The 23,991-nt window shown below is 42.8% G+C and overlaps 1 protein-coding gene across 1 annotated transcript in view; it reads right to left on the reverse strand.

Annotated features, from left to right (window-relative positions):
• The window catches only part of med13a (mediator complex subunit 13a), a 74,995-nt gene that overhangs the window by 17,261 nt on the left and 33,743 nt on the right, over positions 1-23,991 (reverse strand). The window contains exons 4-13 of the mRNA XM_073479116.1: positions 16,505-16,650; positions 10,804-11,004; positions 10,501-10,695; positions 10,178-10,340; positions 9,313-9,423; positions 6,674-7,435; positions 4,999-5,215; positions 1,909-1,939; positions 1,316-1,437; positions 903-993 (exon numbers count right to left, since the gene is read on the reverse strand). Of these exons, the coding sequence (XP_073335217.1) occupies positions 903-993; positions 1,316-1,437; positions 1,909-1,939; positions 4,999-5,215; positions 6,674-7,435; positions 9,313-9,423; positions 10,178-10,340; positions 10,501-10,695; positions 10,804-11,004; positions 16,505-16,650 (2,039 nt within the window). The remainder of the gene's footprint in view (positions 1-902; positions 994-1,315; positions 1,438-1,908; positions 1,940-4,998; positions 5,216-6,673; positions 7,436-9,312; positions 9,424-10,177; positions 10,341-10,500; positions 10,696-10,803; positions 11,005-16,504; positions 16,651-23,991) is intronic.

Here is a 23,991-nt window from a genome sequence, read left to right on the forward strand (position 1 = left end):
GATGAAATGTTTACATAGTTTGTCACAGTTCAATTGGCATGTGCGTTCACATTTTTTTCTTTATATATTAGCGAGAAAATTTACGGCTGTTTATGCAAAGTTGAGAGGTGGGTAAAAGCAGAGGTGCCTTCTTTTTATAGTAATTTTCATAAGCCAATTCTACTCTACACCAGAATGACTGGTTTCCTGGTGAAGACATCTATGTATATCTCTTTGCAAAGATAGGCAGAGGATGCAGGGAATATTCAAGGACACACAACATTTTTGTAATTGAGAGATTATTCAATGGGGCCTAACAGACACGTAAATGGGCAGAGGCTGAGACTGTACAGTGTCTGTTCATGAAACTAAAGAAAAATGGTTGATCTGAGACCAATTTGCTTTAGAGTAATATATTAAGTATTCTAAAATTCTCTTTTGTCTTTTAGTCTCATACCTAAGAATATAAGAATGACTTAATGAAAAAAAATGTCACAGAATATACTGTGTGGTACAGCTGTGTTCAAGCCAACAAATTGTAAACTGTCAGTTGCAGCCTAAACACTCATGTACCGTGAAATTTACAACCATATCCACCACCACTAGGTGGCCAAGCCAAGGGTGAGCATCAAAGATGCTTGAGTAGTAAAAGCCTTTATTTTAATTAAAGGATTTAAAGGATATGCTGCCATTTCACTTTGCTGAAATTGTGAGCAGGGGGAATACTACATTTAAAAGTGAATTGACTTCTGGCAAAATCTCAGTGTACCATTCTTAATTTTCAAGGGACTGGCACGGATGACGAATCGGATTCTAGATCAACACTTGAGGTAAATCCATCCTTGCAGTTTAAGGTGACATGGCACATCAGTGTTCAGGGAAGAGAGAGAGACATCAGTGTAGACAGATGCAGAGATACATACTAATGCATGACACAGGGTCCAAAGTGGATGGCTTTGGTTCCTTGCCGCCAAATTTCTCATCCGTTCCATTCACCGGTCGCCTAGAGCCAGGCTGTGGACAAAAAAGAGAAGTATTTTAGTACATGATCATTTTGGTAACTCAAAATCTGTTAATAATAATACCACTCTAAATTTATTCCTGTCATATTTCTCACACCCGATGGCCTGCGAGTCAGTATCATACATGACATTTTCTTAGAGTAACTGCAGTGGGTGGTGAGAACTGTCAGCTGATGATGAGCACAGTGAAGACACTGCTCTGGCACAAAAATGCCAGTGGAAACACACACTCTCACACACACACAAATACATCACCAGCCCAGGCTGGGTGTAATTAGATATTCATTGCAGTGTGAGCCAAGGTCTCTACTAACCGCCAGATCATCCTCGTCCGAGTTGAAGAGGTTGTCCAGGTCGTTGATGGACACCACCAGATCTGTCTCGTGGATCAGGCTGGTCGAGGCCATGCGGTTGTGAGCAGCTGCCCGCTGAGCATCTGCACGAACAAATATACTTATTATACTAAAATATCTTTGGTTTTACTTCTTGTCCACATGTACATTTTAAGTGCTTGAGAACTCAATGGAAGCAAAAATCTCAATTGCTATGATGGTTTATGCAAACTGGCTACCTGGATTGGCTTCAATTTACTTTCCAACCACTCAATTCAGGAGGGAGATTTTCTTCTAAAATCAATAATTGAAATGCTTGTGGCATGACGAATCTGATGTAAGAGATTTAAATGAAAAATAACTGAGAAAGAATGTTCCTTATTTTGTGAATGAATGTAGTTTCTATTAATAAAATGTTGGAAAGACTGAATTGAAAGTAGCAGACAAGTTTTACTTGGTATGCTGAATGAACACCGTCTAGGTTTCCTGAGGTTGGCAGTTTGGCTATATGTGTTTATGTGACAGCAGCCAAGTCAGAAAATACCAAGGGAGTAGGTAATAGAGAGGCTCCTTACCATCTGAAGGACCTGCTCCTCCATCTTCACCCTGTGAGGAAAAAGAAAGACGGGATGGTTAGGAGGAGGGGGCGAAAAAAGCCACATGTCAATAGAACCAGACAGATCGATCAAACAGAGAATATTTGATCAAACAAAGCAAAGTGAAGTCCAGACAGACAAATTGTTTATAAAAACATGACACCAGTCTCATGTAGATGAAGCTTTGTCTTGTACTTAATGAGGGCCTGCAGCTGAGCAGAGTCTGTTTCATTACTGTGTTAACATGTGAGTGTTTGAAATCCTTTGAGTCCATAACTGTGATTAAGAACGATACAAAGAAATCTGACTGGACCAGAGTTAGGATACATCACAATGCAGAATATGGAAATAAACAAATACTAACATGTGTCATCGAGCAGCCAGACTGACTTACTGAGGGGGGTCCATTCTCGAATCGAGGCAAAAATAATAACAACAATAATAGTAATAAAAAAAAAAAAGAGAGAAAATAGGAAGAACAGAGAAAATGGACTGCTTGCCTCTGCTGTGGCAAATGAGATTTCCAGAGTGGATCAGAGTGAAATCATGATCCAAGGAATGGCCTCTTAGGCTCCCACCCAGACATCAATATGTGGGAGGGCCAGCCTTCTGTCTGTGTGTGTGTGTGTGTGTGTGTGTGTGTGTGTGTGTGTGTGTGTGTGTGTGTGTGTGTGTGTGTGCTCTTATGGCAGGTTGTGTGTACACTATGTGCTGAGACAGTTCTAGCTGGGAAACAGGAATGTTATGTCCTAGCCATTGATTTCATTACGCTCCAGGGCTTTTCTCTGAGTAACGCAGGCTTTAATCTGTCTCCCTTTAAAAGGACCAATCCACAGCAGAGCACTACATCTGCACCAAGGCCACAATCTATAGGTGCTAATGATGCTTTGACCCCTTATCAATAACCTGGCCTTGGGTGGGAATGTGTGTATGTCTTGAGTCTTTACATATTGCAAAAGCTTGTTCAGCTACAAGCGTGCCTGCTTCAAACTATCCCATCATCTTTTTTCCTCCATCTCATTTAACTCAGGAGACTCAGACATAGGCGCACCACTTCTCTGTAATGGTATGTTGATCAGATGATGGTGCTTTACAGCATGTGTCACACATGGCCTGCAGGGAGGTCAATAACACTCCAGTTTGAAGATTTCATAGAGTGATCGCTGGAGATGCTCATATACAGTTCACAGTAGGTCTCTGCATTCTATAGTGAGCCACTAGTAAGTGGTTAAATACTCTGAACTATGAATAAAGAAGATGTTGCAACCGCTTGTCCAGCTCCAAACCTACTCAAATCTATGAAGAGGAAATTCTCTTAGTGCTCCACATTTATATTCCTCGTCAGCCAGGTAGAAAGTATCTTGCAGCTACAAAAACTGAGAAAAATGCTTAAGGAAAAAGGCCCTAACAAGGAGGAACACCCACACATGTGGTGGATATACACACACATGCCACGTGAAGCAGACAGTGGAAGGGCTCCATTGCACACACTGCTCTTCGGGGACTCTTCACTCCACTGAGAGCTGCCTTCACCCTTACATTCCAGCACAGACCGGGGGGGACGGAAGAGAGGGAAATATTTGAGTGCGCTTTTTAAGCTTAATGGTTCAGTGAGCCAGGTTTGATGCTGCGGTTAGACTCCTGGCTCAGTGAAGCCTGATGCAAACATGCAGCCAAGGAATGAACACACACACACACACACACACACACACACACACATTGAATCTCCCTTTCAATGCTGGGGGCAATCCACAGCTAACAGGTGGCCCTTGTCTGGAGCCGGAGCCAACAAACCCAGAGGCAGAGGCAGAGGCAGAGGACTATGGTGGGAAGTGGAAGGAGGGAGAGGGCAGATCAAATAGGAAAAACATAACAACTTAAAGGAAATTAGACAGGCTAACTATTTGGTGTTCCTCTGGGCTCAACTAACAATGCTGGATCCAGGGATGGCTTCCTGTTCAGTTAGACTTGGGCAGCAACAGCGGATGTATGCGGAAAGTGGTCACACCGTTATTTTTAGTGCAGTATTGCTGAGGATGCTGATGGCCTATTTTTCTACTTCGCCTGCTCCCTGATCTTAAAGTCGGCCCTCTTGTCCCCCTTTTACCTCAGGCGACTGCTGAGGAAGGCGTGGATGAAGTGGTAACTCTCCGTGCTGCCTTTTAGGAGGGCTTCACACCGCTAAGCATTTTTCAAACTGTCAAAGCCTTTTTTTGCATTAAATCCAATGGGGTGTGGCTGCACACAGGAATGAAAGCAGCCAACTTGGAAAAGGCACTGCGTGTGGCTTATTTCAACACAGAGTGGAGTTCAATGTGGACTGTTTTTCAGGTCAACTAGTCACAATAAAAAAATGGCAGGCTGGAATTGAAGTTTATGACAAGAACCACCCAAACCACTACCAGAGCTGTATAAATATCTTGCTACACTTCAAGGAGATTACTCTAAGCTGAATCATGATGCTTTGAAACGTAGAATGTAGTGTTTCTGTATTAAAAAATCTAAAAATGACTAGACCTTTGTTATACAATTTAAAGAGCTGTACAGTATACTTATATAATCCTGAATGTTTAAAACCATGTTCCAACTTATAGAAATCTGTCACTTTACTCAAGGTACTCAAGGTAAACTTCAGAATGAAAAACATCTAAAATGTATGGGTGCAACAAAACCTGAGTGCAATATCAAATATCAGCATGTTGAAATAAGACGCATTTAGCAGAGTAAAGTGGAGTATATGTCGTGGGAGATGCATTTATATGTTTCAGGGATGTACAAAGGTAGTGTTTGCCAATACAGAAAGGTAATGCAGTTTGTCGTTATGGAAACAAGTTGCAAAACATGTTTTCAATTCATTTGTATCCCATTTAGTTGAGAATGCACTTGCAGGACAAAATATAATAGTTGTACCATGGTCTTGCAATTTGCCTGGCCTCTATTTGATGCTCTTGTCCAGAGCAATTAATAAGCAAGAGGGAACACTTTAACATGAAGGTACAATACATTTATAAAATCCTGCAAGGGTCAAGTTCAGAAACATTCCTCACTCCTCCGCTCCACCAGACTTACCTTATGTTTCTTGCCTGGCTCACGCTCCCCGCCTGCCTTATCCTTCTTGTTCGAGAATGTGAACTTGACATCTCCTTCCTCGAAGGCGTAGGGATCCACCTCCGGCTCGTGATCTCCGTCGGTTATGGCAGCAGATAGGTACTGGTTCCTCCTGGCTCGATACATCTGAACGCGTTCTTCAGACACCTTCAGTGGACATTTGGATGTGGACATCACCCTGGGAAGATGGAAAAGCAGTTTGAAGTGTTAGCACTGGATTAGCTGTAAATGACCATCAGAGAGATTTACAGTTTAAGAGATACCACCCAGTCATTCCATTCAAAGAGTTATATTTCAATTACTGACCATTTTAAAAGAGCAGTGTGATTACTTAAAAAAATTATAGAAGAGTTATATGTGAGCAGAGAAGTACCAAACCCACTACTTCATGATTCCCTGTTTCAAATTTTGGCAACAGGGACATTTCCTCAACCACTCTGTTTTGGCCTGATGCTGCCTGATATCATATGTCACATTTGCTACCATGTTTATCTGCAGAAACAGAAATGGCAGCGATTGCAAACAGTTCTGACAGCTGTCATGCAGCAGAACTGGATGCATCATGTTTGTTGTCAGACAATTACATTTCGAGCAGATTTATAGAAACGTGGTGACTGCCGCGCTGACTGCTCCTAACAGTTACAGACAGACACATTTATCACTTGTTACTGTGACAGGGCTCATCAAAATCTCTTATGTGGCTCTGACTGTGGCCTACTTGTTCCTTATATGTAACAGGACAGGGAGGGAGGGGAAAGCAGAAAACTACTGGGAGCTCGGCAGGAGAGGAGGGACTGACCCAACTTATGTGTTATCCCTCCCTTTCGCTGCCTCCTATATTTTTCTGTACTTCTGTCCTCTCGTCATGCCTGTCCAGCTCTGATGTGAGGTGATGGTGTGCAGTGGCCTGGGCCAGAGATTAGCCGCCATTCAGAGCAGTGGCTGGGAGGATTACAGCTCTCTAGAATAGGCCATCCAAGCGGCTGGCCCCCTTGGGATTGCATAACCCCGTCGAAAATTCCCATTACGGCCACCCTACGGCCTGCTGGTCACTCTGTCTGCCTGCCTTCACACCGGACAAGCCCCCCCCTCTTGCTCTAACCATCTGTGATCCTCTTCCTTGCTAGCAGCTCCTTCTTGGTGCAAGACTGTCTCCAGTGCCTGCCAAGCTGACAGTATTTCTCTCAGCTTCAACTGTATTACAATAGGAGAGGGTTTTATCTTTATCTAACCCTACCATTACTCTACCACTATCCTAGCCCCAGTGTGTGTGCGTGTAGGAACCAATGAGTAGTGCTGGCCCTGCACATTGGTGATGTATGATGTCAAAAGGGCACATAGCAAGAGATTAACATGCTGTGTGCGGCTAAGCGCTATGCCCAACATTCAGAAACTGCAGGATGAGAAAGGGGGAGAAGGTGGGTTGTGCATCATTACTCTTTCAAAACAATTTTCTCTGGTCTATTGAAAGTGCTCCAAAGCGGCCTGGGGCCACTTTCCAGGGAAAAAGGTGGGAGGGTCTGGATGCCTACATGCTTAGTCAGTCTATGAATGGCTTAAGTCTTTATCTCCACACATGTGTGAAAAAGAATAACAGAGAGAGGGCATCGATTGTTAATTGGCATGTGTCACTCACTCTGTGACCGACACCAGGTTGTCCTGCGATGCCGAGGCATCGTCCCTCAGCTTGTCCCCCGGCAGTAGTGGCGTGGGCAGCTCAGCTTCTTTCCTGCGGGGTAGGTTAAATAGCCTCCATGGTGTGTGGGAGCTGTCCTCCTCCAAGTTGACCGCCGCGCCGACATACACGGTGGGCTCAGGGGGCTCAGAGTAGGTCGAACCTCCGGGGTGGGAGTGGGAGTGGGAGTGATGGGAGTGGAAGTGCTGATTCAGACCCTCTGGCCCTCCGGGCTCCTCGCCACCACCCTTCACCCCGACCAGGCAGGGCTCCGGGGGTGGCTGGTAAAAGTGTTGGCTGTTGGGGGTTGAAGGGTTCTTCATGCCCTCCCCTGACTCTTCGCTACGCTCGCAGGGGTGGGGGCTAAGTGGTGGGGGTTGGGGGGAGTTGGCCTGTTCCGACGGCCCAGTGCTGACCACCCCACTATGGAGCTGGGGGGCTTTTTGGATGGCGGACACATCCGCAGAGCGTATACTGGTGAATCTTCCTCCATCCTGACCCCTCATGGCCAACCTCTGGCCGGCCGTTGCCTCTGTGTCTATTGAAGCATCATCGCTGGTCAGACTGCGATGATGAAAGGGTGTTTGGGGTCTTTTCTGTTGCTTGTCACCTTTCTCCGGCTTCTCTCCCCCGGCTTTGTGCTTAGTAGGGGGCTGGGAGGGCTGACCAGCTGACTGAGCTTGGCCTGGGGTGCTACCCATTCGCTGCTTCACTGACTTATATCTGCAAGACAAAGAGGGACATATGTTACTACTGGTGACATAAACAAAACAGCAGCAGAGACAAAGATAATCTATCTCACCATGAAAATGCACAATAAAAGAAAAAAATTCAGACCCTGTGCAGCTTGTGTAAAAAAAAAAAAAGAAAATCGCCCCATATAAATCCCCCCATCTGCTTCTTCTAGAAAACATCAATTACCTCAATTACTCTCACCTGCAACATGGCAGCCTCACTAATTAAACTCAAATCAATTAGCAGGCCAACAATTAAGTTGCATGAGTGTAAGGCTGCAACATCTAATCCACAAACGTTATTGCACATTCATAATTCTGACATGAACAAAGTGCATCTCCTGAAAGCCTAAACATGACCAATTTCCAAAACATCCAAGTAGCAAATCACAGCAAATAAACCAATTGCTGTCAGTTGAAAAGAAACAATATATCACTCTTACATAACTCCAATGGATACATTACATTGGAATACACCCTACCAAGGCTTCACCATGATCACAAGGTTGGTTGCCTAGTCGACCACCGAACCTGCCCATAGCAAACCCAGCCACTTCGCTCACCTTCCCTTACCACTACCACTGTCTGTCTCTTGGGTCAGCATCAGTGTTTCTTTAGCCTCTCCTTGCCTGGGTTACCTCTCAGCTTAGTACTGTGGCTTTACATTAGCATGTTGATGAGGAAGCTGTGTCTCTTTAATGGCAAGGGTACTTGCGTGCCCTGACAATTCGATGTCAAGATAAGCAGACACATGGAAGGCTTCCATCTAGGAAACAGAGCTAATGACCATTAAAATTGGCAATGCACATAGCTTCCCATTTCTGTGTCGCCAAAGTGTTGGGTGACTTCCAACAAATTAACATGCTCCAGCTGACTGGCCCAATCCACTCTGCTGTCGTCTGCGGTCCAAGCCGACTCTCCTTTCCCAAGTGCAAAGGATTCCCCAATGGAGGACTGCCCAAACTTGTCAGGTATCCACCAATCACAATTCAGTTTAGATTGTACTTTATAATTAACCATGATTAAGAATTGCCTTTCAATCTGTTAGATTGCTTCAGATTCGCCATGTGGAGGCCAGTCAAGCATCCAGCTCACTGACTGCTCACTGCTGCTTGTGTTTACACGTACCCTTGTGAGTAAAGCAGCTGGTTGCAACTGTGGTTGGCCGAGATAAATGAGAAGCTGAAGACTGAAGGATGTAGGGGACAGCTGATTTGCTGTTTAATTCAAGAATGACACCCTAAAGACAGTGATTAAATGTAAATGTAATGAATGAGGAAATAAACATACAACTAAAATCAAGCTTTTCGTGAGGCAGAATTCAACTGTAGCCTTTCCCTGCCAATGTCCTCACAATATGCATCAACTGTAACTGTGCCCATCTGACCTAGTAGATCAAAACAGCGCTGACATTTAAACAGATACATCTGATCTCATTCGACATGTTTTGAGCTCATTTGTCAACATTACTGTAGGAGCATGCAACACACACACGCTCCTCTTACTACCACGGTATCCTTTAAATGTTCCATCAGAGGTCAAACTATTCTTTCTCCTTCAAATTATTCCCATCAATGTGGGAATAAAAAATGTCTGACTTACAAAAACACATAGCCAGGCAGAGGTTTCAGCCCCGGCACGGCTGTCATTTACACAAAATAGTGATAAATTGAAAAATATGAAGAATAATACGCTTGTCAAAGTCTAGACGTGGATATAACTTGCAGATATTTTGCTGACTGCGGCTCTCTGTGCCACTGTTCAAAGCTCTGTAGACTCTACGTAACCTCTTTGAAAGGCTTTTGACCACATACATACATGAGCAATACCTGCACATACTGTACATCCACATGGGAAATAACTGACCTAGAACAGCTGCAGTATGACCTCTGTGAATGCTCCACAAAATCCCAGGCCCCCACTTTCTCTGTCAACTCCTCCTCACAGGTACCGTTGGTTGCGGCTGAGAACTTCCGCCTGGAGAGAGGGAAAAAACATTTCAGACACAATTGTACCGTGCACTAATTTTGACTTTTTCATGCAGCAGAGATAGGCCCAACCTCTTATTTTCGTATCATTTTTTGAAACACAAATCCTAAAAAATTCACAGCCTTTTCTCATGTCCCTTCAGTGTACAATGGCAAATGGTAAAAGCTTTTTGCTGAGGCTGTTTTCATTGCCCTGCTTGGAGCAACAATATTTTGGCTGACAAGCCAACAGCTAACTCCAGCCGACACTCTGTGCTTGGTCAAGGGGCTACAGATCCCGGGTTGCTCCCAATGTGTCAGTTTCACTGATGGTGAATAACACAAAAGACCATGGGACAAAACCGCAAGCTGACCCTTACTTTAATTACAAGCAATCATTATTTCCAGACAGGTTTATCTGGGATTTTCTTTGTATAGTTATTATTATGTGAGACTGTTTGACAACAATGCAGTGTATATATTACAGATGGGCAGTCAGAAGGTGCAGGAAGTACCACCAAGAGGTAAGAGTGTCAGAGAAAGAAAAAAGAAAAACTGCCATCACACTTCATTCAGCGTTTATTTAAAAAATTAACCAAGTGTGGCATCTGAGCCTGTGTAGATCACCTTGAACCAGTTGAAGAGGTTGAGTTAATTACATTGTTTTGAACTGAAAATGAGAATTCCAACTTCCCAAGAGTACTTGAACACTGCAGCACGGCCAATCAATCTGTGCTAATTTCTAGAGACAATAACAGACTCACTTGTTCTGGGCTCGGTTGATATTGCACTCTTGCCAGACGCGCTCCACCACCTGACTGGCTAGCCGTCGTGGAACTTTGCCTCCATGGTGACTTGTTCTGTCCACGCTGAACGCGTCAGTGGATGAAGGCATCTTAACCCACTTCTGGGCCGAGTGAGAGTCCACTGGAGAGAGAAAGAGCAGGGTGAACAGACATATGACAAAAAATGACCAATTTAATAATATTCTAAAGCAAGCATTGCTCCTTAATGAATGATAAAGCTTTGTCTGAAACTTTACTGAAGTCTTTACTGCCCTGTCTTATACATTTGTTTATACCACTACCTGTCTGTGCCTCCTCAGGCGATGTGGGAGGGGTGAGGGTCACCAAAGACATGGCGGGCTCTCGCTGGGAAGCAGGCACTTGGTGGCCACCCGAGTAGACGGCAGTGCAGTGGGAGGACCCCACAGGGGCCACAACAGGGATGTCTGACTGGGGTACCAGCACTAGGCAGGCTGGGTACACCATCCGCACACCACCTGTGCACACAGAAGTGGGATGTTCAAGAGGCAAAGCAGTTAACTATACATTTCAAACAGGGAATCTCACAAAGACTAAGCTTAATGATGTATATTTTAAAAACTGACCTACGAGGACCTCCACAGAGGCCAGAGAGTCATCCTCCCAATCCATGTCCTCCCCCTTGTCTTCCGACACACCCTCCTTGGCACTAGGACTGATGGGATAGAACTGGTTCCACTCCTCGATCAGCTTCTGGGTGGGTGGGTCTGACATTTTGAACGACTGGCCAGTGAGCGTCCCGTTCAGGCCGAAAGGACTCAGGATGACTAGTCAGAGGGAGAGAAAGACAACACGTTAGTCAGTATAAATATCGTCAAGTTTCACTCAATTTTTGAACCTTTCATTGCTTACTTTTCCCCCTTCATTCCCTTCATCGTATCCTCCTTATTTCTACCTTTTGCTCTTCACCTCTGTATTTCTTATTCTTTCCATCGCTCTGCAATCCTATCCTGATCCTTCCTTCCATCTTGTCTTATCATCAGTAAATGGAGTGGTAAATGGACTTGCATTTCAATAGTGCTTTTTCCAGTCTACTGACCGCTCAAAGGGCTTTACAACACTTGTCACATTCACCCATTCACACACACTTTTATACACTGATGGCAGAGGCTGCCATGCACCTCATCAGGAGCAATTTGGGGTTCAGTATCTTGCTCAAGGACACTTTGGTATGCAGCTGGGGCCGCCAGGGATTCGAACCAGCGGCCTTTTGATTACTAGACGTCCCGCTCTACCTCCTGAGCTACAGCCGCCCCATCAGTCCTCTCATTCATGCCATACCTCGTTGATTATCTTTTATATTTTCTCTTCCTATTTTCACTCTTGCAACAATCTTATTCTTCTCACCTTGATCATCTTTCCTGCCTTTCTTCTCCCACATGCTTTGCCTTCCCTGTCATTTTGTCATCTCGGACGAATCAGCCGTGCTCTGACCTTTCCAGAGCACTGCTGGACCCAGTCGGTCCCGGCTGACACGCCAAATACTTACAGAGCAATCCAGACACCAATTATTGGCAAGCGGTGGCCTCTCAGAGCCCATAAACAGAGGCTTATAAAAAGGGCCACTCTTCAGCAAACACACTTGACTGCACAGACATATGAGAGTCAGAGAGCCCATCAGTCTTCTTATAGAACAGACCTACATCTATCAGAGAATGGAGATAGTAATATAAACCAACATGCATAATGCATACATATGAGCACAGAGACCATATGCATATCAACTTGACACGCATATATACACACACACTGTCAGCTTGTTATGCATCTACTCGCGTTTTCTACATGCAGCATGCATTTGAATGTAGAGAGGGGGTATAGAGGACTGACTTGGTGGGTGGGTGAGTGAGCATTAGTTAATGTCTCTCTCTGCACTGCTTTTCTAGCGTGTCATTACTAGACTGGATGGCCTCTGTCCCCAGGTATTGATCCTGCGGCTGGACCAAAGAACAGCTTCCAGGATGACAAAAATGGCAGGAGACAACAGAAAAAAAAAAAAAAAAGAGTAGGAGAAGCAAGAAGAGATGGACCTCTCAAATGGTCCAACACTTAAAGATAAGATCACTAAGACTGTCATGAAATCAAATCCTATTTTTGATACCATTTGTGGTCTGCATTTTATCTGCAATAACCAGTCAATATATAATAACCTCTCTGTATGGTAGCTTTTATTGGTAGTGGCGGAGTCCACCAGTCCCGCGCAGGATTCAGATTGCCTACCTCAGCACGAGGGATTCACAGGTGAACAATCCAGCGCAATTTTATCTCACTGATATCAGTTTTAACATTTGTAACGGAGTAATGAAACAAGAAGCAGCTGAAGAGCTGCAGGCGACAAGCTGCACAACTCCAAGTCTTCTGCAAGGTAACTAACTTTACTGTGTACTGCTGTTGTTTGGAAAAACTACTCGCACCATGTGCAGCATAAAGTCAGATGACGGTTGCAATTATTTTTTAATGACTTCTTTATTAGAAGAAGGTCATTTTGTCTGGTTGTGATGTGAACAGATACACCAGCTGCTGTCGTACTTCCGACAAAGTAGCTGCTCAAGAGTGTAAAACCGCACCTCTGGTTGAGGCAGTAACTCCAGGTGTGACCCAATCAGCCCGGACTGTAATCTTAAGGATTACAACTTTAATTGGGCAGTTTTGAAAATTCCTGGTTTGACAGAAAAATCTAATATACCAATGCAAAATTTCAATCATTTTAATGACTGGCAGAGATAATATCCTTCATCAAGGTGGCATTCCAAACATTGTTCAGAGCTAAAGCACGAAATATTTTGTGCAGACACAATGTATCCTGGATGCCCCCTCAGTCTAAAGTTCACCTCAGCCTACAGAGAATACTACCTCAGCAAAAAAATGACCCTCATCAAGGAAAGAACAAAAGGTAATTTATGTTGCGGTACACGACAACATCCAGCTATGGTCGATCATATTAACCTTAATTAAATTTAACTCTGATCCTTTTCCCTTTCTGCATTTCTAGCTGCACACACACTGCTAAGACCTGAGGCCAGTTGTTGAAGAGAGATCAAATTCAGCACAATTATGGAAATGGTTTACCGTTTTCCCCATCACAACCCCACGCCGCACCCTCCCCTCCATCCCTACTGCCTCTCTCCCTTTCTCTCTCTCTGACTGTGAGTCTATCTCTGGCTCCCTGAAGACATGTCAAATGTGCTCAGATCAGTGTAATGGGCTGAGAGTTCATTACATTCACTCTGCGCCCTTTTATGAGGTCACATCCTGGAGAGGTCTGCCTGCCGGAGCGCTCTGCCGCACAGTAAACCAAGCTTGGCAGAGGTGAGCAGGGGAGAGAGGGGGGGAGATGGATGGATGAAGGGGATGGAAGTCAGCCCTTCCTCGACGCTATGCTTGGTTAGCCAGGAGGAGATGCACTGCGGCGGTGAAAACCCACACCTGCGCATAGACACACACCGTACTCAATGACTGAACACGCAGCCTGTGCTGATCGTAAAATACGTACACACTACGGAGACACATGTCCGCTTCATTTGGAAGCAGTGTTATCTCACAATGCACAAGGAGGAGGTGTGTGTGTATGTGTGTGTCTGACAACTTTAAATATTCCTATCTAGATGTCTTGGAAAATAGAAAAAAATTATAATTGAGAAAAAGCAGCTATTCAATGACCAATAAAATGATTCACGAGTGACAATCTACCAGTTGATGGCTAGAGAGCAACATGATGATCTTAATTTACTACAAAAACCCATCAACACCCCTATAGGAATACATACACCAACTTCCGATAATCATTTTATTTTTATCCAAGGCACTAGTCTCTAACTAGACGGGACATTATCACGTCCCTTCAGGAGAGCTTCAGAGGCAGTGAAGGGGTTGGCTATATGGGAATTACTGTGGTGAATGGAGGAAGTGATCACTGTTATTACTCTGGAGGGGGCGTATGGAGAGGGGAGGGCTGAATCACATCTATCTAACTATAGATGAGAAGGTAAAAGAGCAAAACTTCTCTTCAGGGCTCATGTGTCGCTCAACTAACATTTGTTTTAGAAAGAGTAATAAGGAGAAGGCAATTTTAAGAGTTTAAAATCCTGGTTGACTCCAGCCAGACTCTGATCCAAAGTCTCACAAAGTGCTCCTTTGCCAGTTCTCTGTCAAGCACTCGTTTTCGATTTAGAAGCAAGTGGGTTTAAAATGTGTAATAATAATAATAGTAATATTATCTCGAGTCTGTTTCAGGTGGGATGTTGTTAAGTCAACATCAGGGTGCATTTATGTGACATCTGCCGAGCGGGAACAATGAGGGCTGAATAATAACACAAAGAGATATTCAAACCTCACTTTTGACACAAATACAAACAGGATAAGTGTGTGAAATCACTTTATTCTCATGGTGTTGTTTAGAATTTTCTTCCCACCACAACATAATTCAAAATGTATATCATAGTCATTACATTACCATTTCTATGTGTGAGTGGAAATGAAAGCAAACAATGGTTTTGGGATTACATAGTATTTGGCTTAGGGTGGGGTAATGAATTTAGAGCCAATGATGGAATATCATTAGAGCAGCAGATTTGTATAACTACACTACGCTATAATTTAAAGTGACTACAGGGGCTTTTCTTTTTTAACTGGCAGCAGGCCAATCTGTAATAAACGACAGTCTGACTGAAGATTGTATGCATCATCTCAGCGACAGCACACACACAGCTTACTAATATATTCTATTCAAGAAATTACGCTCCTTAATTTACTCTGAGCATTTAACATTTCTAATCAAATATCTTTTAAATTATTTTAAAAGCGTATTTCATATTTCACTCCAGTTAACTCTACCTTAACTCCCCAGGGCAACAGGCTGGGTGATCTGCTCTACAACCTAAATGGGGTCCCCAAGATTAACATGTTTAAGTAGCTTCTGTTAAAGGATGGTGCCAAGTTATATTAGAACTGGTTCCCTTGGAACACTTACAAATATTGTACATGCAAAAGCATATCAATTCTACAAAGTCTGGTAGCTCTATCAGAGTTATCTTGGACCTGAACTTGCTGCCATTATTAAGTTTGTGGATCTGATTTTTTGTTTTGTTTATTTGTTTCTGTTTGTTTGTTCATGTTACTTTGGCCTATATCCGTGTTGTTTTATTGTGGTAGATAAAAAAACAAAAACAAAAAAAAATGTTTCAGCAGATACTATTTCTTAGAATCTCAGGCAATAATGTGTGTAAAATACATACATATAGTGTTTTATGTTTTTTTATGGTTAAATTTGCTCCTGGAAGTAAAAGCAGCTTGAGCACATCCACAATAGGCATATTGTGGATTGGGCCGTTGCAGCATGGTGTTGTTGTTACTTGACCTGTTTTGTTGCATACAGCAGAGGTGTAACAATTTAAGATTCTACCCGTTTGTCTGAAACTTTTACAAGTTGTGCAACACTGTGTCAACAATACAGATTTTTTTTTTATTAAAGTAGCTAGGTTAAGTCAAAGGATGAACAGTTGAGTTTTAGAGTTTTAAAACTGACAGTAAGCTGCAGTAATGCCGACAAGATATTCTACCAAATTCAATATTTGGGGTCAGACCGAGCAATTCTGCGCACCTTGGTCCAGTTTAATTGCATAGAAAGGAAATTGTTTGATTATTTGCAGTAAATGAAAGATTCTTATCAGCTGACTGATTTTGAATAAACTTGCAAAGCAGAAAATAACAGCAACAACAACAACAGGCAACCAATCTTTCTGGCCTGGCTGTTTGAGTGCACAGGCATGTGTTCAAACATGCAAATGTCAGAGGGCTTCTACTGGATTCTGTCAGCTGATTACGGTGTTTTTTTTTAAATCAGGAATTCCATTCGGTCTTGAAGCAAAGAATTAAAGAAAATAATGCAAAACAGACAAAGTAGTCTGATTTATTTCCTCCCACAAAAATCATGCTTTCTCTGTTCATGTGTCACATAAAATATTTCTGACACAGCTGATCAGATCTGGACCAAACTCGAGGGTATTGATGTGTCATACCATAACTTTGTAGCACTCCACTTGAAGGTCAAATCATTTGAAAAGGACACCCCAAAACAAACTAATTACCAATCAAGACAAGGTAGAACTAAGTTTTTGTTTCTACCTGGCCAAGAGGGGGCTGCACAAGAACTTAGTTTTTGCCAACATGTTTGCTTTCATTGCTTTTGTTCAAACCGTGCCTTTAAACTTTTCCCCGTGCATTCTGAGCTGCTCACAAACTGCCATATGTCATGGACCGGTCACCCACCTTGGAAGGGACTGGACGCCTGCTGAGCCAGAGTGAGGTGCTCCTCCGTCAGGTGATAGACAGGCTGGTGCTGGTTGATCTCCACACTCGTGCACACATTGCTCTCACCGTGCAAGAAGAAGGTGAAGGCGCAGGATAGGTGCTCACTGTGAAGAAGAGAAGAGAGAAAAAGAGAGAGATGAGTCATTTGGGATTGCACTGCTTTAATATTCGCCATTGAAAGGAGTACTGCTTGCAATGAATAACTCCAAAAGAGTGTAAGGTGGAGAAGTGAGTGCTGTAAGGAAAGGAAGCAGATCAGACAGTCTAGTTCATGTTCCTTTTCACAGGGAAAGAAAAGTTGGCAGGGAGAGGAAAAGTAGAAAGAGAAAATATGATTATAAAAGCCTGTCTTTTTTTCTTGTCTAAGTCTACAATAGAGTCTCTGCTCTCACTCATATTCTGCTTCAACATGGCAGAGAGTCCTGATAAGAAAGATGAGGCCAGAGATAGATAAGGGAGTAAAAGAAGGAGCTACCAATCTGTGCACCCGCTAGTGATAAAAAGATGCCTTATAAGCCTGTATCAAACTGGTTTGATGGCTGGACAAGTCTATAATCTGACAATGCTACAGACAATATTGCGGCAATATTGCTAACTATCCGCAGCCCTCTAGAGTAGGGGTGGTACAAAATATCGATACAGCAATATATTATATAGCAAGAGGCAGTCACTACCTTATAAATTTTTGCAGTGTGAACTTCTGTAAACTTAATTTACACAGCTCGAATTTATACAGAGTTTAGTGAGGCATAGTTGCATCCTTCCTTTTAACATTTTAACTTCAAACTGTTCTGCTGTTTATGGCTATTCTACATTGGCAAGATGACATACGTGGACGTGAAGTTGAAGTCAGTGTGTGTGTTTCTGTGTGTGTGTTAAACAGGCACTAGGCTAAGACTGTATGCACTTTTTAAACGTTTCATTTCAATTGCCAAATTCTGTGAGTGAAATGAGTGAACAAACAAACAAACAAACAAACAAATAAATAAATAAATAAATCCTTCTTTTTCCCGCTGTAGGGTTACGTTTTTCTTTTTTGGTTACACAGACTTTAAGATGCATCGTAGGTGTAATGTATCACAGAGTCACTGTTTATGATACTATTGTTGTCATCAGCATCACGATAGTGTCACAATCCTGAGTTACTCTGTGAGCGCCACCCCTGCCCCAGAGTCATGCTAATAATAAAAATAGAAATCCTGATTCCAAAGACGTTGGAGTGCAACAATTATTTGCAAAAAGCTTTTCGACCTACATTTAACTGAATGCAGTACAGAAAAAGACCAGAATATTTAACAGGGCTAACAGGGACTACATGATAAAAAACAAATCATATAGTGGTTATTTAGACAGATACTACAATGAGCATATGATTCACAATTAGTGGGAATGATAAAAAGTCATGATGTGACATTTATGGGGGTTTGTTATAAAGCCGTTGTATTAAAAACTTTGAGCTTCTGCAATTTGGATATTGCACTTGGCCATATTGCAATTTCAATAACATTTCAATAAAATTTGCAGACCTAATATATAATGCTAAAACTAATAAAGTTTTTTTTTTGTTGTAAATATACACACTCATTATCAACTTAATGTCTGCAACATGCAAAGTGAGAAGAAGCACAGTGCCCCTATTTCTTTTGGAATTAGGGTTGCAAACGGCACATATGGGTGGGGAATTTGAGGTAAGAGACTTTGATGGCCTGCACAGAGGTCAGGGTGCAAGTAAGTCAACACAGCAGCGCTCACAGGTGGTATGTGTGCGTGAGTGTGGTTCTGTCCATCTAGTGTGGAAAGCACTGTGTGTAAAACAAAGGGGCAAGCCCTGACTAACCCTGGCTTTCCAGCCAATACGCTCAGCTCCAACAGTACCTTCTCTTTCTCTCTCTCTCTCTGTCTCCCACAAACACACACGCACACGCGCACACACGCACACACACACACACACACACACACACAACAGCTCTTCTGCTTACAACAACGCCTGCCTGTGCCAGTCTGACCTCAACAGCACACAACAAAAGTGACAAGTTGAAGAAGAAACGGAAAGCAAGGACACAGCAGACGGAAGGAGAGAGGGGCAGAGCAAAATGCAAGCCATTGTCTGCAGGCTTTCCTCTCTCTTTCAGCCCGCTCTCATTCAAAACACACACCCACGACGCACACACACACATCACACAAACGCAGGGAGTGCGAGAGAGACAGCGCAAGTGACGGATGACCAAATGAAAGAGGACGCTGTGAATTTGGAAGTGGATCAAAGAGGGTTGCCTCCTCCGAGGATTTGGTTAAGCAAATATCAGTCTTCTCTCCCCGTCTCTCTCTGGCACACCTACTCTGCAGAGGATTAAAGAGAAGGAGCAGAGAGGGAGAGCAAGGCAGATAGAGAGATGGAGAGAGAGAGAGAGAGAGAGAGAGAGAGAGAGAGAGAGAGAGAGAGCACTTCAAGAAGATAATACCACCTACGTAGTGAAGAGATGCCCTAAGCCCCCCAGAGCTTGACATTCATCTTACACTTTTTTTTTTCCTGAAAAAATTAGGTGGTGCTAGTTAGTCCCATGGCTATGGGTGTAAGATATTCATATTCTACAGCTGGAAGCAAGTAGGCTAATGAAGGTGAGTCAGAGCAGGAGGGAGACTTGGATATCCTCAGCAGTGCTAAAACATGCCAAACTCAGATATTGGACTGCTACTGCCATGACATTTGAGGAGAGGTTCAGACTTCTTCAAGTGTGTCATAATACAACTAATAGAGGCTTATTTGTACGTTAAAATAGCTGTGATCATCCCTCCTGTTAGTACTGGTCATGACGCAATCCCTTTCTAACGTGATCACAATGTAAGTCATCATGGATGAAATAGTCCTCACTCTGTAAAATAATTCATTCTTAAACTAATCTAAGGCTTTAGCAGTCTGAGCTGCTGGGAATTCAGACAGAAAACAGCCATGCGTTCTGTAGTTTCACAGAAACTAATACAAGACTTCTGCAGTCTGACAAATCACGCAGGTATCCTTCAGAGTTCCACACTTAGTGTTTCATTCCTGCGCAGCACATGCAGGGAGCACAAAAAAAGGAACTTCACCCTGAAAGGCTGCAATTTTGGATGATACATTTTTCTAAGGCTACATTTGGATGACATTCACAGGCAAATGTAGCACCCTTGATGCAGCAACCTCTGGCAAATAACGCAGGATCGTCCAGCAGAAAGGTTGAGCTTCAACTTTGACCAGACCATGAGGCGACATCATCCAGCAGTTAAATACCAGCAAGAGCACATTCCTGGTAAATTACAATGGAACACGAACGCCATATTTCTACTGCTTGCCTCATCAACATCACAATAAAAGATAAAATGATTGTTGGCGTGATCACTTTCCAGAGTTGCAAAATATTTTCTTATAATATTAGAAACTGCTGTGCAGTGTTTTGGCATCTGATAAATCCTTCCAACGATAGATACAGACCCCAAAACTTCAACCCTGCAGGGCAGTTTTTGGTCTGATCGTCCTCTAACTCATCCTTCCAACATTTGATAAAGAAAGGAACACTTCATGGCCAGTATGGACAGTATGAATGAATATAGCAAACAACAACTCTTGAAATAATCCTGCTTTTTTTTTTTTTCTAATCCAGATTAGGTAATGGAGTAAATGGAAACTTTCTTCAATTGTCTTGTTTTATATGTCCTACAGCAGATTACATATAACATGCCAATTTACAGTATAATCCAATCATCCAAATGCATTTAAGTGTGCCACAAACATTATATCAAGTGAGGAAAAAAATGAACTGCACGTGTCAAATATCAGTACATTGTTTAAATGGACCAATTTAGTACAAAGGCTGAAGTCTAAAATCTTGCACATCAGCTAAACAAATATTAAGGGTAACAAATATTACTTTCAGTTAATACACAGAATGAAATACATTCTTAGTGTAAATACCATAAATTAGTTGAGCATGCAAAATACATTGCATAACTGTTGTATTCAGTCCCTTATGCATAATACGAAGAAAAACAAAAAAGATTTGATGGGAAAGTTAACATATTGGTCGGGTACTATTTTGAGCCTTGACCCAAATTTTATCACTCACTTAAAATAACATTTTGCTCACCCTTTAAGAACTGAGCGTAAGCAATAGTGTTTGTAGTGTGTGTTTTCTGTTTAACATACAAACAGGCAACACTGAGGAGACACAAAGTCGTAAGTTACATTGGACTCCTTTTACCGAGTTGTGCGTGTGTGTGTGTGGTAAAACACGCTCCACTCCTGGGGCATGGCATGACACCTAACCACCTGGAGGGTGTGTGAGAAACAGCAAGTGGAATAATAAAGACGGGGGTTACAATGGTAGCCAAGCATGAGTCCTCCTCATTAGCAGAACTTGGACTGAGACAGGCTTGAAAGGAATGTTGGGGTTATTTAAGGTTCTCTTGAAAGGAATAAGCTACTTTTTGGGAGATGGGTGAGCTGGTGGTCATTACAAGAATGTATTTTAAAAAAGAAAGACAGGCTACAACAGAGAGGGACAAAGTGTGTTGTTGCATTCTGCAGACATCAACTGGACTGCAGTCTCCTCTCACATACAAAGAAAACCTGACACTACACATTCACACACATCTGTGTTTGCAGGCAGGGCACTTGTAAGCTTGAGGTAGAGGGCTGCCATCTGTGGCTCAACACACAGAAGTACAGCCCAGCTCTCACACACAGCATCATAGCAGATTCAAATCAATTCTTGACAAATGTGATTGTACAGATTGCTCTGCCGGTGTCAGCTGATAGGTTAAGAAGATTATCTGACATGCCAGCTGTTGGCATTAAAACTGTTGCATGCTAAATGATCACATTACTATCCTGTAGTGATTAAATGATGATGTATGTATGAAAATATCACTTTACAAATGTATATGTCACTGACTCTGAAATCAAAGATCTGTCTGCCTGTAAAAAACAAAAAATGTGCCGTTGAGGCATTTTTACTTCTTCACAAATCATATGAAAACTGGATATAATCCTGTACATCAGTCTCACAAATAGTTCTTTTTATATACTATTGACCCAACTCAACCTTAAGGCCACTCAGTTGCAGAGGGATTGCCAACAGAGGCATGGCTCAAATATCAACAGGTGCTTGGTTAGCGCTTGGCCCAGCAAGCACCCAAACGTCAACAGAAACAGCAGCAGCAGCAGCAGCAGCAGCAGCAGCAGCAGCACAGGAGCGTTTGCCGTCCTGTCCACACGCGTGACATCCACTTACATGCGGCGTCGTGCCAAATTCAATTCTTCTGCAAACATCCATGGCCTGCTGGTGAGGCAAACACAAAACACACACACCTCAGCGTGTGGGCCACACGTACAACGGCAAACAACAGCTGCTGAGCATAGTGGGAAAGTGTGTATGTGTGTGGCTGAGATTAGTTGAGCAGGTCAAGTGTAGCAATGGGGAAGTCAAAATGATTTAGCGTAGAAGTGCTTTCCTATACATTATTAGAGATCCATTTTTCAAACAGATTAACAAAACATAAAGGGGGATACCTTTGATTCAGGTTTTTATTTAGTAGTAAACTCACTTGTTCTATAGAAAAGGTGAAATCATAAAGGAAGAGTTTAACATTTTCAGGAAAGCACTTATTCACTTCCTTGCTGAAAGGTGGATGAGAAGATTGATACCACTCTCATGTCTGTACCTGAAGCTACAGCTAGCAGTCAGTTAGCTGTAGAGCTCAATCCATTACAACAGTTGGCCGATATTAGCCTATTACAGATATATCAGTATCGGCATATCTTATGTGCTGATAAGAAAACCTTCCTTTTTTTGCAGAACATAATGCAGAAAAAGAAGACTGGGTTCAATTATAATTATTAGATTCCCAATAAAGTTCACTGTTTCAGTTCACTGATGTCATTTTGGACAATAAAGTTTACTGTTAAACTGTAAAATATCCTGCCAGCATTACATATGTACCTGTCATGTGTTTGATAACCACATTTGAGGGATGATTGCAAAAAATGTGTGTTTATGTATACATTTTTTTGTGTAGAATATCCAGGAATTTTTTACTCCCTAATATCTGTATAGCCATTGGCCCTAAAATCCAGTATCTGTTGGGGTCAAGTGAGCTTAGCTTAGCTTCAAATATGAAAACAGGGGGATACCGCTTGTTAAGCTCTGTAAAATCTACCAGGCAGCACCTCTAAATCTTAACACATTCTATTTCGCTTGCTTAAAAACTCTGACGTTTTAAGGGTTGCCAGACTATGTCTTGGCAAGAAGCAGTGACTTCCATAACTATTCCTTTAAATGAACATGAACATCCTTGAATTATTCCCTGTGTGCCTCCACTCTAAATGAAATCCTAATGAAATTAGGATTTCATTTGAAAACAATTTCCTACTTTGCCTGAAGGTCCACAGGAACCTCCTGAGGGACCCCTCGAGGGCCCTACTCCATGACACACTGTGTCTGTTTAAGTATGTCGAACCTGCCTCAAGACTCAGGTTCTCTGGGATTTCAGAATGTCATCTCCCCTTCAGCAAGATACTGCTTGCACTTCACAAAAAATAAAAGAGGGCTAAAACCCAAGGCCAATGTTGAGTGCACATATGTGATTAAAACACCACCTGTCAGCAGCACAATGTGCATGAGCTAATGGACACAAAAATCCCTCTCTAAACTACTAAATACTTCCCATCTCATTTGTTTGCTCCATTATTAGAGGAATTAAATGCATGATTCTAACAGTGGAGAGAAAAAATGAGACACAGCAGACTGCACTCTACCCAAAATACGGAGTTTAACAGCCCTCAAAACAACTAGATAGTTGTCAGAATATCATGTTCATTAACTAGAATTGAGTGGGATTCCACTTTCATCTCCACCTCTCCCTCTCAGTCATGTTGAGAGAGAATATAAAGGAAGGAGGGAGGGTTGCAGTTGTAGCCTGACAAAAAGACACAAGATCTTTTAATCATCTTTTCTCTCTCCGTCTCCACCTTTCCTCCCACTCTTCATCTATTAACTGCCAAATACACTGGGCAGCTCTCTGATCCGCTCTTCTTTTCCTCTCCTCGCCACCACACACAGCGCACGCTCACTCACACGCCACTGTGATTGTCCACAGAGGCACTCCCTGCTCCACCTCTCAGATGCAAATGGCCAGTGGCCTTTGGCTCGGTAAGGACACAATAAGATAGTCCAGTGAGGATTTGAAACGGGGCCACATACAAAGGAGGGCAGGTGGGCACATTTGCCTTCAGCTGGCATGCCATGGAAATGAGGTGCCAAAGGCCAGCGGCGACCTGTGCAGCGGCAGGGAGGGAGCTGTGTGGGACTGACAGCCTCTGTCAGTGTCACATGGATGGTCTGCTGTGTAGCACACCATCCCCAAGTTTTGACATGGCATTTTCTTTCCCCAAAAAGATATGTGCATCACAG

This window comes from Pagrus major, chromosome 13 (genome assembly GCF_040436345.1).
Source record: "Pagrus major chromosome 13, Pma_NU_1.0".
Classification (NCBI taxonomy): Eukaryota; Metazoa; Chordata; class Actinopteri; order Spariformes; family Sparidae; genus Pagrus; species Pagrus major.